Source organism: Notamacropus eugenii, chromosome 7, assembly GCF_028372415.1.
Source record: "Notamacropus eugenii isolate mMacEug1 chromosome 7, mMacEug1.pri_v2, whole genome shotgun sequence".
NCBI lineage: Eukaryota > Metazoa > Chordata > Mammalia > Diprotodontia > Macropodidae > Notamacropus > Notamacropus eugenii.
In genome coordinates, this window is record NC_092878.1 from 55,543,466 (window position 1) to 55,557,972 (window position 14,507).

A 14,507-nucleotide genomic window follows, 5' to 3' on the forward strand; every position below is an offset into this window, starting at 1 on the left:
TTGTTTTTTGTTATAGGATTGCTAGTTTTGTGCCTATTTAGGTTTTAACCTCCAACTGTATTGTCTTATATATTCTCTAATTTATCCCAGTTACTACGGATTCAACGTCTGTATTTGGAGATACAATTTTCCCTACCTGATGGGACAGAACCAAAAACTGAATGGATTCTTAACAGTCCTAGAACCAACCACTTTAACCCGTCATCCCATATAAATCCCCAGGATGACCTCATGCTCCTTCCCTTCTCAGAGTCCAGTTACTTGGGAATCAATGCTGTTACATGATTATAGTGCATGAAAATGAGGACGATGAAATGGGGATTTTTATCATCAAAATTCTTAAGGGTGAGAAGCAGAAGGCTGGGAGAAAGAGAAGCAAGAAAGGAGAAAGAATATGAATGAGAACAAGATCTGGCAACATTAGGAAGGTAAAGAAAAATGAGGCCCCAAATATCAATGTCCCCTTTTCAGAACACAAATTACCTATACAATCAAATCCAAATATATAATCAGCTTAGAAGCCAGTTAACAAGCTATATATTTTTGGATTCCAATGAGTTCAAGAGGAAGCCTTTCTATTACACCTCAATTCTCTTTAGTGGGAAAAGCTCATCCACTTCCTGTCCCTTCCATGCCCCTATTCATTCTCCAAGTTATAAAACACACCACCAGTAACAAAAAATGAAGCACAATTGCTTCTCTTTTCTGCTAAAGTGATTCCCTGTAGCCTTCCAAGATGTCTCCTGCAAATCCTGCCCTCCTTTACATTTTTCCCATTTCTCTGAATACTTGGCACTTATCAGAAAATCCAAATTTTGGCTAACATTCAACTAATATTAACATTGTACAGGGAGGTTTGGCTAATGTTAAAAATTCAGCAAAAATAAATAGCTTGTTCGTTAACTGGGGTTAGAGACACAACCCTGAAGAGCTACTATGGCTGCTGATCACTAATGGTGATACTACCGCCAAATACAGTTTGCTCTTCCAAGACTTAATGTCAGCCAGAAATCCGTAGCTAGTGTTCAAATATCACATTAGAGAAAAGTCTGAGCCTTAGCCATAATGGGTAGATTGATGTGTTTTTGTCAGCCATTCTTATTTAAATTCATACTTTCCTTTTTTCCCTCTTAAGAGTCTTAAGACTCAAGACTTTCTGAAGGCAGAGAACAAGTCTTTCTCATAACTCCCCATGATGTTATTAACATAATTGTACGTTTAGTTTGCAGTCAAATGGATGAAAAATGTCTAGAAATTGCTTGTTGACAGTCCTTGACAGAAGACCTGCTATCGCCACATATCCCCCCTTCCAAAGTCCCCTCAAAGCCAGTTGCCTTTCTCCCCCTCCCACCAGTTCTGCTACAGCCTTTTCCTTAAAACTTGGATAGGAAAGACGTCGGCTACTTAGAGGAGGCGTGTTTGCTTTCCTCCGTCCTTAGTTCAGGGTCGATTTCCACTTGTTTTAGAGCTTCTCTACGTGACAAAGGGCACCAAGCACAGGCTTACTAAACAAGTGGAGCAACTAGAATAAATATGAGGGAAATGGGAAGCTATGTCAGAAACCCACAAATTTCCATGGGAAATGAGGACAGTGGTCTCACCCTCCTCTTCCTCACTGCTCCCAGTAGGACCATCTGGCAATTTAGATCGGTTGGCTAGCTTATCGTTGGCTGTGGCCATGGTGAGGAGAAAAGCATAGCCCAGAAACAAAGTCTTGTTGTGGGGTAACGGTCCCCTCTGGTCTTCCAAAGCTAATGGCTCTCCAGCATTGTCTCCACCTTCGCATGGACTCACAAATTCTCCTACTCCCACGGTACCTGGTTAAGAACAAAAACACCATTATTACAGAGAACTCTCACGTTGTACCAGAGCCAAGGAACCTAAGAATATAGCATTCTACACACAGTAGGCACATATAAATGTTCGTTAAATTAAATGAATCCTACCTGCCTGAGTACAAAGTAGTATACAACATTCCACTCTATTTTGTTTACTTCTGAGATGACAACTATGTTACATGAGGAAAAAACAAAAACAACTATGTAGAGTAAACATAAATGAAAATTTTATTTTTTTAACTTAAATAAAAATCATAATAAAATCAATGACACGGTGATATGCATAAAATGAAAAATCTTTCAATACACAAAAATAATTAGAATTTTTACACATCCAAACCAAACGTTTACGGGACTAGCTAGGAGAGGACTCATGGTCATTAGAACTCCCCCCTGGTCAGTGTCTGTTCTGTTACTGTTTCCAGTACCTGGGAAGGAGGTGAACCTGTTAGCTAAGGGTTTATGACACATCCAGATTTGTTTGATCCTCTTTGTTCAATTTTCCAGGAATAAAAGAAAATGGGTATTTGTGTCAGGAAAATTGACTGTAAGGCTCATATAAAGACGAAGATGACAGGTAACGTTTTCCCCAGATAAAAGAACGAGCTAGAAAGAAGCTTGCATCTAGGGACATTTTGACACCCAGATGATGAAGATACAACCAACAAGTCTGAACACAAAAACAGCTGCCCTTTTAATAAAACTTAACACTGCAATTTAATCAAACTACTTTCCTACATCCCAGCACCAAAGGAATAAGAATTCATTAAAGTTGAAGAGACTGGAGAAGCCATTGGAACATGGAACACAGGTTAGTAAAAGTCATGCAAAGTGCCACAATGAAGCAGTGCTGGACAGTCGCTGGACATCGTGAGACAATGAGTTCCCAGGTTCTGAGGGCAAATGAGACACCAAGAAGCACATGTACCATGGATAAGTGACAACCACAAACTTCACCTGCCTCTAAATTTTGCCCCCATCAGCCCTGATTCTTTTCCCAGGCCCCCCCCCCCCCAACTACCCCCATCACAAAAATTATCATTTAAATGTTTCAGATATTATTGCCATTCCCTCTTTACCTTACTCTGCCAAGAATATTGTGGTGAGGGGGTAGAAAGGAGTGATTAACTCCTCAATGAGCTGGAGTGCCCTAAAACAGGAGGCTATATGAAAGCATCTTACGCCCTGCCTAGCTGAATACGTACACAGCTCATTACCAGGAGAACAAAAGGCCACATAATTAACACTACTTTGTTTTTCACAATACTTTATTATCTTTTGCCAAGAAGACTACCATTTGCATGTCATGAAGGTATCTGAAGGAAGAGCATTTACATTGTGGCAGACTTGCTGCCTCGCTTGGCAGGGGATCGATCTTCCTCAGGGCATATCAGTTTCCTCTTCCCAGAGAGAGGCCCCATAGAGACTCGGGGACTTTCGAGAGCTTTACGAGGAGGAGTGGCAGTGGCACTGCTGCTGGAGGTAGTGGGGGTGCCTGGGGAGTTGAGGTTACTTCGTCGTTTTCGCTTACGCTCCACCAAATTATCTATAACCAAGTAAGACAGAAAGTAATTAGTTCTCACAATATAAGGCCCCGAATCCTTCCCTCACACTTCCCACTGCACTATAAAACATATTCTAAGACCATTCCATATTTTGTTTCACACTTCTATGGCTGAAGATTTGTTTTACTTCTTGCTGAGCTGAGGAGGGTTGACTGAAGATTTGCTTTATCTCTGCTGGGCTGAGGCAAGAAGCCTAAGGATTTACTACAAGGTGGGGCAGGCATCCTTCAGTGGCCAGACTTTCCATGTGCTTCAGTGCAGCCCAAGAGAAATACAGAAAAACTCCACCTGGCCTCAGCACATGCCAGATACCACCACTAGGATTCTATCTCATCAACAGGTAAGCTACCAGTACCTGAGGCCCCAGTACACAAAGCTAGTGACCAGGCCTCTGGCCCCTAGCACAAGAAGCTTGGGACAGTGTGGCCTGTACTCTAGCAGGAAAGCTCAACTTTAAAAACTACTAAACAGGCTCCAAAAATGATCAAGAAGCAAAAACAAACACTGATAACAGAAAGTGACAACGGTGACAGGGAAGATCAAAACACAAACTCAGAGGAAAGCAAAATTGTCAATAAACCTACATCCAGAAAACCTCAAAGGGGGCATTCCCTTTGGTCTCAATTGGTCTCAAGCCCAAAATACCTTCTTGGGAGAGTTTAAGAAGGATTTAAAAAGTCAAATAAAAGAGGTAGAAGAAAAAACTGGGAAAAGAAATTAGAAGTATTCAAGAGAGAGTCAACAGTTTGAAAAAGGACAAAAATTGACCGAAGAAAACAATTTCTTAGAAAGTAGAACTGGCCAAATGGAAAAAGGTACAAAAAGCTAACTGAAGAAAATAATTCCTTAAAAATTAAAGTTGGGCAAGTGGTAGGAAATGATTCTATGAGACATCAAGAATCAGTCAAATAAAAGCAAGAGAATGAAAAGATAGAAGAAAATGTAAAATACCTCATGCGAAAAACAACTGATCTGGAAAATAGATCCAGAAAAGATAATTTAAGAATTATTGAAATACCAGAAAGCCCTGATCATAACAAAAAAAAAAGCCTGGACAGCATCTTTCAAGAAATTATCAAGGAAAACTGCTTTGATGTCTAGAATCAGAGGGTAATACAGACATTGAAAGACTCACCTACTGAAAGAAACCCCAAAATGAGAACGCCAAGGAATATTGTAGCCAAGTTCCAGAATTATCAGATCAAGGAGAAAATACTGCAAGCAGCCAGAAAGAAATCATTTAAATATCACGGAACCACAGCCAGGATTACACAAGACTTGGCAGCTTCTACATTAAAGGATCAGAGGGCTTGAAATAGGATATTTTGGAAGGCAGAGGAGCTTTGATTACAACAAAGAATCAACTACCCAGCAAAACTGAGCATAATCTTTCAGGGGAAAAGACAGACCTTCAATGAAATAGGGGACTGTCAATTATTCCTGATGAAAAGAAAAAAAACCAGAGCTGTACAGAAAATTCAATCTTTAACTACAAGACTTAAGAGAAGCATAACAAGGTAAACAGGAAAGAAAAAAAGTGCTATTCATTAAGGTTAAACTGTTTATATCCCTACATGGGAAGGTGACACTTGTAACTCCTGACAGATGCATCTTTATCAGGATAGTTAGAAGAGGCACACATAGATTAGAGCATGTGGGTAGAAGCTGACTTTGATGTGATGATAAAAAAAATTAAGGGGTGAAACTTGTACTTGGAGAAGAGGAAAGGGGGAGGTAGGACAGAATAAGTTACATCACAAGAAGAGGCATAAAGACTTATTACAGCAGAGAGAAGTGTGAGGGAGGCCCCAAGGGGGGCAAATATCATTTGAACTTTAATCTCACTGGATTAACAGAGAATAAGATATACATACAGCTGGTTTTAGAAATCTAGCTTACCCTATGGGAAGTAAGAGGAAAAAGTGGAAAGAAAAGGGAGGGAGCTGATACAAAGGAGAGAGCAGATTGAGGAAAGTGATGGTCAGAAGCATAGCAGGTCAGAAGGGAAAGGGTGAAAGGTGAGAGAAAAGTGCAAACAAGGGGGAAAATAGGATGGACAGAAAGAGGCACAGTTGGTCATCAGAACTGTGAATGTGAATAGGATGAACTCTCCCATAAAACGGAAGAAGACAGCAGAGTGGATCAAAAACTATAATCCTACAATGTTGTTTATAAGCAGAGAGACACACACAGAGCAAAAGTAAAAGGCTGGAGCAGAATGTATTATGCTTCAGCTGAAGTAAAAAAAAGCAAGGATAGCAGTCCTGATCTCAGACAAAGTAAACATAGATCTAATTAAAACGATTTACTAGAAGGTTCCGGGAAGGGAACAGGAACAGACAGTGGCCCAGGAATATGCACCTGATCTCCATCTAATCAGCCACAAGTGGATACAACAATAACAAAGTTAATCAAGCTACCCAAAAGACTGCCTTTTAATACAGGCTTGACAAGGCTTCCTGAGATTAGCTGCAGAGAACACCGATCTTACCTAAGCTAATGTCTGCGGCCTTGGTGAGGGGTGTTACTGGCTCATATGGACCAAGCCCATACTGCTCCCTCAGTTTGTTCCCTTGTTCCAAAGATAAGATAACTGCCATTCGCTTGTACCATTTCCTTTGGCCCTCTTTTTCAATACTGTATTATAATTCCCCAGATTCTTTTCTGTGCCCTTTTACCACGCGTGGGAAGAAAATGAAGGAAAGCTGTGGTCAGTGATGCCATCCCACGTAGTCCATTACTTGTGTCCACTCTGTGCTCTGCCCAGTGAACCTAAACCAGCTGATTCGAACACTTGAAAGCTGGGCTATGACTACACACGAGTTGTCACAGCTAGTGTATTACCAGCCAAAGTGTATCCAACTACCGCACTGGAGTTGGGGGAAGGAAAGTTCGAGGGCGTCAGAAAGAGGGTTCTGGGGTAAGAGCCACCAGTTATTTCTCAAGCCAAACACTGCTGGCTTTTTGATGGCTCTAATAGTTCTCTTGAAATTACGATGTGCTGTAGAGTAGCTGATGTAACTCATTAATCCTTTTTAATTTTGTTTTTTTTGGGAAGTATATACCTGACATTCAGATTTGGAGTGGGCGGGCACCTGAAGAAAAGGGGAAACTGAGACAAGCTGGTACGAAGCAGAAATGTGTCTTTCCTGCTTGCTCCTCTCTCACTCTCCTCTTAGTCTCGTTGTTTTAATTCTTTTTTTCCTTTTCTTTTTTTTTCTTAACAGTACTTTTTCCAATTACATGTAAAGATAGTTTTCAAGACTCATTTTTGTAAGATTTTGAGTTGCAAATTTTTCTCTCTCCCAGACAGCCAGCAATCTGATACAGGTTATACATGTACAATCATGTTAAACACACTTCTGCATTAGTCACGTTGTGAAAGAAGAATCAGAACAAAAGGGAAAAAACACACCATTGCTCTAATTCTGACCCAGTTTCTTAGGATAAAGAGAGAGTATGAACAGAAACTGGGAGATCTGGGTTCTAATCATGATTCTATCACAACCAAGCTCTGTGAAATCCTCAACACCCTCATAACAATCCTTGGTTTGTCAATAAGCCTGTAAGCGTACGCCAATCGTGCTTGGTTGTTGGGATGTTAATTGGAGAACAGGGTTTCTAACAAAGGATTCTTCACACCACCTCATCCTCAAACCCATGATCAGGAGAACCCGTTTTGTTCTTTTCTACCGGCCTGTGTTCCACTATAGAGCTGGAAAAACCAACCTCTGAAACCCAAGGAGCCGACTTTCAGAATCCTGTATCACAGGCTTGAGACAAATGTCAGAAACAAGAGAGAGAAAGTAAGACTGAGTTCTGCTCGTCAGCATAAATTTCTTTACAATCCTTCCTGAGCTCCACAAAACTACAGAACTCAACAAGAGAAATCCCAAGTTTTAAAAGAAACACCAGCAAGTCAAGAATTAATCAGCCAGAGTAAGAGCTACATAATACTTCATAGACTTAAAAAAGAAACAAAAGAATTTAAAAAACAAGCCACTGGTACTGACTTGTAGAAATAATTCTGAGAGCTCAAAGGGATCGAATTAAATTATTTTCTCCAGGATTTATTCTGGAGACAATATATCTTTGGTGTTCAAAGAGCTAAACGCGGACCTACAAGAGCTATTTTCGTACCTAAAACCAAGTTTTCAGAATTTGGTACATATATCTGGAACATATTTTAGACCAAATTTTTGGTGTTTGTTTTGTTTCATATATTTGGTAGAATTCTTTCAGTCACAGAACAAAATTTTTTTAAAAATGGAACTCTTACTAGACATCATCTTTCTAAACTGCCCTGCCATCAAGAACCATAAGATGAGCAAGCCTGCTCCAGACTGACAAGAGCAAGCAATAGAAACTCAAGATTCCTAATCATAAAATATTGCCTGAGTTCTCAGAAACAAAATAATTTTTTCCTCATCATCTAAAGGAAAAGAAAAACTCTGAGAAAGGTAAACTGTTTCTAAGTAACAAATGAACAATATCTTACTACCAGTTTAATTCAGAAAGAGGAAACAATGAAAGGCATAGAGCAGAAAAGATTCTCACTGCTACCCCTCAGAAACTTGTACCCTGGAGGGGAAGGAGTGAGGACAGAAAGCCAGTTCCTCAAACCAGACAAAACTGGGTATGTGCACTTTTGCATACATGTGAACACCCGCAGGCATCAGTACAGCTTCTTCCTAGGAACAGTTACTTATCTGATTTATTTCAGTTGCAGTCATCTGTCTGGTTTTATCAAGACAGACAGTAAATAAAAAAGGAAGCAATCAGAGTGGCTAGTTTTGGGTGAATGATTTCTGACCGGACCCTAATGAATAGTCAGGTTGGGGGGACTTTTCAGTAACTGATGAAAGCACCCCACGTATCCAAGGACACACTGAGCTATTAAAAACTGCTCCTTTCATTACCTGCACTGAAATATTCATCCTCTGAAAGGGCTGTCACTTCTGTCTCCAGCGGAATCGGGTCACACAAGAGAATGTCTTTGCCCAACACATCACATTCATAGCCATCATCAAAAAGGAGCTTATACTTCCCAGCTCCAACATCTCGTGTTATTTTCCCAGAATAAAAATAGCCATTGGAGGACCACTTGGCTACAACGCGGAGCCCTACAAAGCTGTTTCCTGGAGAGGAGGAGTCTAGGCCATCAGATGGGCCAGCAACAACCTGCAAAGGAATCTCTGGAGAGTCGCTACGGCGTAAACCTCCAGTACTGCCATCTGCTCGTTTGTTGGCATCTGGCATACGGGGTACAATGCGAGTGAAGGGTTTATCCTCCGGCGAGACACTTGTTGAGATATCCTCGACACCAAGAGGGCTAGGCAAAGCTGTTTCTCTGAAAAGGAAATGTAGAATGAGGAAGTGAGAATGAGATGAATGAATTAAGGAGGATGCACATTAACTTCTCATTTCCCTGCCTCAGAGAAGGAGCGGAATGATCAGCCACGGATTCTGAAGTCATGAGTCTGGTCTTCCAGCTGCTCTCACCTTTACTCACATCATCTGGCAGTCCCTACACCATCCCCTCTTCTCTCCTGGCACCCCATGCACTACTCTCTCCTCCTCCTATTTTAATGAACAAAAACCCAACGAAGCACATCTCACACTGCCCAAATACCTGGTGCCAGTCGTCCGAGAAGGAGGGCGGCCCCGTCGTCCTCTGCCGCGAGGTGTGACGGGACTCTTTCCTCCCTGTCTGATGCCAAGGCCGGCATCGCCATCCTCCTCACACACCGATGCCCCTATCTGAGTGACCCCTTTTCTAGCGCTGCAGAACAAAGGCAAGTTAGTCGGAGGGCACCTATTAGGGAATTCTCATGCCAGGCTGCAGGCCTGGTCAACACGTACCAGCCCCTAATTCAGTGATAAGCTAGCGTATGAGTCACATCTCAATCATGAAATGGAAGGGAGTAAAAACAGAAAGGAGGAAAACAGTGAGCTTTATTCTTGTCTATGATGAAGCTAAATGCCTCCTAATCAATCTTCTGAGCACAAGCTTCAAACTCAGCAAACCTCCTTCTATTTGTCTTGCCTTCCTGTCCACGACAGAATCTGCATTAGAAAGTAAAGAACCCGTGTGAAGTCATCACCCCAAACCTGTTTTACTTCTCATAAAAGCAAAAGACTTTGGAAGTGAGAAAGGCAGCATGGTGCAGTGGGAAAGCTCTGGATCTGGCATCAGAAAATCTGGGTTTGAATTCTCGCTCTGCTACTTACTATCTGTATGAACTTGGGTAAAGAACCTAATTTCTCAGGCCTCAGTTTCTTCATCTGAAAAATGAGTGGTTTGAACTCTATACTCTTAAGGTCCCTTCCATCTACATCTCTATGATTCTATGGTTTCCAAGGCAGTTCCTAAGAAGCAGGGAAAGAGTCACAGGAATAGCACACCCCCATCATGTCCATCATATTCCTAATATTCACATACCTCCTATGATTTGCTACTAGGAGCCCATCAGGGTCTCTGGCCTATGAAGGAAGGTACTTTGCCAGCAGAATGAGAGTGACAGGCTCACACTGATCCTCCAGCAGTATCTTAACTGATCAGCTAAAAGTACCCTAAAGAAGCAACACCTACTGTAACAACCCAAAAGCAAGGGAGGAAAAGAGAACTCATTTAGTCTGGGGCAAGGGGGTGCTGAGGGCTGGCGAAAATCTTCCGAACTCTCTTTCTGCCATTCCCATCATTCCCCTTTCCATAAGTTACATCAGCCTCCTCATCCCACACTAAGCCCATGTCCCTACCTCTGGATACAATATCTGCACCTCAGTTTTCCTGGGCCTCCACGTGTGCTGGGTAAGGCAAAATCTGCAGATTCTGTTGCACTTGTTTTCCCTTTGCCAAGACCAGCTCCCTTCCCTGAGCTGCTACTGCTTTGTGCAACTGAGAGGCCACTGCTTGCCCCACTTGACATCCGGTTCAAGCTGGATGCCTTCGAGGAAAAAGAGCTGATGTCCCCCAGGTCTCCTGAGGAGCCGCCTGTCTGTGATGGAGAGACTTCAGTCTCACACTCTTGACACTCCACCACTGGTTCCTCAGCCTCCTGGAAGGAAAAAAGAGAAAACAAAGTTGAGGAATGATATTAAGACAGTGCATTTCAACTGACAAATTAGGTTAAAATGAGTGACACCAAAACTTAAAAATGGCAAAAAAGATTCAGATTATAAAACTGGGTTTTAGTCTAAGATCACAAGGACTCTTTTTAAAAAGAAGAGGATTTAAAAAGAGAGGGTTCTGGGAAGATGGCAAAATAGGTCAGAAAACTTTTGGCTCTCCAAATTTCCTCCACAAAAAAGGACAGAAGATCACTTGATAGCAGCAGAAATAAAGACGGGATGTAAAGCAATTATTCTTCTAAGATAATTTTTTTTAATTTTCTTTTTAAAAATTTTTTAAATTAATTTTAAATTTTCTACATTCACTTCCGTAAGTTTTAAATTTTCTTCACTTTCTTCCCTTCCTCTCTCTCTGTAATACGACATGGGCTCTACATATCCATTCCTATTAAACCTGTTTTCACAACAGGCATGTTGTATAGAAGAATTAGAATAAATGGGAGGAACCATGAGAAAGAAAAAAACAAAACAAAAGAGAGCAAATAGTCTGCTTCCATCTGCATTCAGACTCCATCACTCTTTCTCTGGATGTGGCAGCACTTTCCATCACGAGTCTTTGGGAGTTGTCTTAGGTCCCTGGCATTGCTGAGAAGAGCCAAGTCTGTCAAGGTCAGTCATCACACATTGTTGCTGTTACTGTGCACAACGTTCTCCTGGTTCTGCTCCCCTCACTCAGCACCAGTTCCTGTAAGTTTTTCCAGGTTTTTCTGAAGTCCTCCTATTCATTATTTCTTATAGCACAGTAGTATTCCATTACATTCATCTACCACAACTTGTTCAGCCATTGCCCAATTGATGGACATCCCCCCAAGGTCCAGTTCCTGGTCACCACAAAAAGAAGTGCTATAAATATTTTTGTACATTTTCCCTTTTTTGTGATCTCTTTGGGATATAGACCTATTAGCGGTATTGCTGGATCAAAGGTATACACGTTTGTGTAGCCCTTTGGGCATAGTTCCAAATTGCTCTCCAGAATGGTTGGATCAGCTCACAGCTCCACCAACAATGAATTACTATTCCAACTCTCCCACATTTTCTCCAACATTTATCATCTTCCTGTTTTGTCATGTTAGCCAATCTGATAGGTGTGATGTTGTGTCTCAGAGCTGTTTGGATTTGCATCTCTCTGATCAATAGTGACTTAGAGCACTTTTTCATACGACTATAAATAGCTTTAATTCCTTCCTCTGAAAACTGCCTGTTCATATCTTTTGACCATTTATCTATTGGGGAATGATATGTTCTTATAATTAGACTCAGTTCTCTGTATATTTTAGAAATAAGGCCTTTATCAGAGACACTAGTTGTAAAAATTCTTTCCCAGTTTTCTGCTTCCCTTCTAATCCTGGTTGCATTGGCTCTGTTTGTGCGATCTCCTAAGACAATTTGAGAAGACCCCTGGAAAGACCCAACCTCCAGGAGCAGAGGTCCCACCTAAGTAAAGTGCACATCTCCAGGCCAACTACACAGAAATTCACAAACAAGTCCTGGGCGCAGCTGGGCTAAGAAGTAGCCCCAGTTTTAGAAACTTTCATCTTAAGACCTGTTCTGGCGTGGGGTGGGGGTGTCTGAAAGCTGAATAGGACCTTAAAGGACCTACTACTGCCAAGGGACACCAAGCACAGCTGTGCTGACCAGATGTGTCCCAGACTGGCTGCAAGGAGGAGGAGCTAGCACACACCTAGTGACTGCAGTAGCAAGGGGCAGGGACCCTGTTGGCTGTGGGCACTTGCAGGACAGCAGAATACCTGGCTTCAGTTCCAGGGCAGAAATGACAGCTATAGTTTACAGCCACCCGAGGAACCAGAGGGAGCAAAATCATGTGTGGCTTAGGAGTGGAGAGAAGAGCTCTAGGGTGGGTCCCATGTAACAGTAGGAAAGATCCGAGGCTTGGGGCAGCATTCCCTGTACCTTGGGACTAGAACGTGATTGCACTGACAGCGGCTAACAACAAAATAAAACAATCAATAAATGAATGAAATAAGTAAAGAAAGGAGAAAGAACTCAAGCACAGATGATTACAATGGGGATAGAGAAGATCTGGGTTACTACTGAGAAGAAGATAATGGAGCTAAAAAAGCCACTCCTATTTTAATGAGAAACGTCAAATGGTCCCAAAAAAAGAGTTCTTGGAAGAACTTAAAAAAGGACTTTTTTTAAAAATCAAATAAGAGAGATTTTAACAAGATAATAACAAAACTGCTGTTTGTTTCTGTCCACTTCTGAACTTGTTTCTTTCTGTGTATCGCTCTGATGTTTCTCCCCGTATCTCACACCTTCTCCCACTTCTCAAAGTAAGTGTTCCAAAGCCCCTCGTTGGAACAAATAAGTACAACCAAGGAAACCTAGCCATCACACTAGCCACCCCTGATCCTTCACCTCTAGTTCATCCCTCCTCTACAAGCAGCATGAGGCACACTCACCATTAGTCTTCTGAAGTCATGATCAATCTCTGCATTGATCAGAATCCTTCAGGCACTCCAAGCTGCCCTCCTGGGTGTTGTTGGAGCTACTGTGATACCCACTCTCCTACTTCTGCTCATTTTATTTTGATTCAGTTCATTCAAATCACCCCAAGTTTCTCTGAAGTCTTCACATTGGTAATTTCTTATGGGTGATAATATTTCATTAAACCCATACAAGAATTTGAGCAAATGGCTAGCAGTCGAATCATTAGTAATATCAAATGGTGGAAGGGAATGTACAGTTTGGTGATTTTTGGTTACAGTTCCTTGTCTACAAGCTCCTGTTTCCCTTTTGTCTTTAGGACAAAATGTAAACTCTTCTCTTAAGCACTTAAATCCCTTTAAACTTGGCACCAACCTAGTTTTTCAGGTTTTTTATGTGTTATCCCCCCTTTATATATTCAGTGGGTCAGCCAAACTGACCTTACTATTCCCATATGTGACATTCCGTATGACATCTATTTACCTCTGACCAGAACACACAACACCTCTGTCCTTCCACTTCCTAGGTGTCCCTAGATTCCTTCAAAGTTTGGCTCAAGCACTAATTCTTACACAAGGCTTTTCATGATTCTCTCCAGTTACTAGTGCCTTTCTATGCCCCTCACCTCCAACTATCATGACTATTATTTTATAAAGAAGTTTAATTAATGTAAACTAATTGCTACGAGAACAAAAGATGCCAGAAAGTCCCTTAGTCAGGGAACCCTTCACTCACTTTACTGCCTAGGAGAGAGAGAGAGAGAGAGAGAGAGAGAGAGAGAGAGAGAGAGAGAGAGAGAGAGAGAGAGAGAGAGAGAGAGATCGCAAATGAAAACGAATGAAAGAGAAAGGGAGGGCACAACCAAAGGCAACTCTAATCTAAATCATAAACTCATTGTAAAATCTTATCAAAAGGATTATGGATGATTACAAGTAGTTTCACATCATAAAGCAGAAACAGTCAAAAGTCATTCCAATCATGTCTAAGGTTGAAAATTGAAGAAAACAAGCAGAAGAAAAAAATGAAAAACAATCTGCAAGGATTTTTATACCAAACTTTCTATCATCAAAGCAGCAGAGTCTTAGACTTAACTCCTTAGTATCACAATCCCAAACATGCTCATAGGGAAGACACGGATGGAACTAAAGAGGACAAAGATGGACACGCACCTGAAATAGACCAAGTGCACACAGAAGACACAGTCACGTGCAAGAGTCAAGGAGATTCTAAGGTGTGGAGAAATCAATTCACAGGGTGTATATTTAAGTGAAGGTATCAAAGATGTGGGGAAAAATCTTGACCCTTATTACTATCAAATAAAAAAGACTAATTTAATCCTCTCACTTTACAAATGAGGCCCAGAGACGTGAAATGACCTCCCCAGGTCGGCAGAGGGAGCTGGCGGCAGAGCCAGGGTCTAGGCGCGCCTCAGGGCTCCTTCCATCACCCCCTGATTCTCTCCCTTCACGTAAACAGAACAAAACAAGTACCAGACAATATAAAAGTAACTGATAAACACCCTTTC

General features: G+C 41.5%; 1 protein-coding gene across 1 annotated transcript in view; it reads right to left on the reverse strand.

Annotated features, from left to right (window-relative positions):
* Positions 1-14,507, reverse strand: part of LOC140514446 (TP53-binding protein 1-like) — a 131,107-nt gene that overhangs the window by 8,566 nt on the left and 108,034 nt on the right. Inside the window, 4 exon segments of the mRNA XM_072624839.1 lie at positions 1,602-1,817; positions 8,323-8,753; positions 9,036-9,185; positions 10,184-10,461. Coding sequence (XP_072480940.1) covers positions 1,602-1,817; positions 8,323-8,753; positions 9,036-9,185; positions 10,184-10,461 — 1,075 coding nt within the window.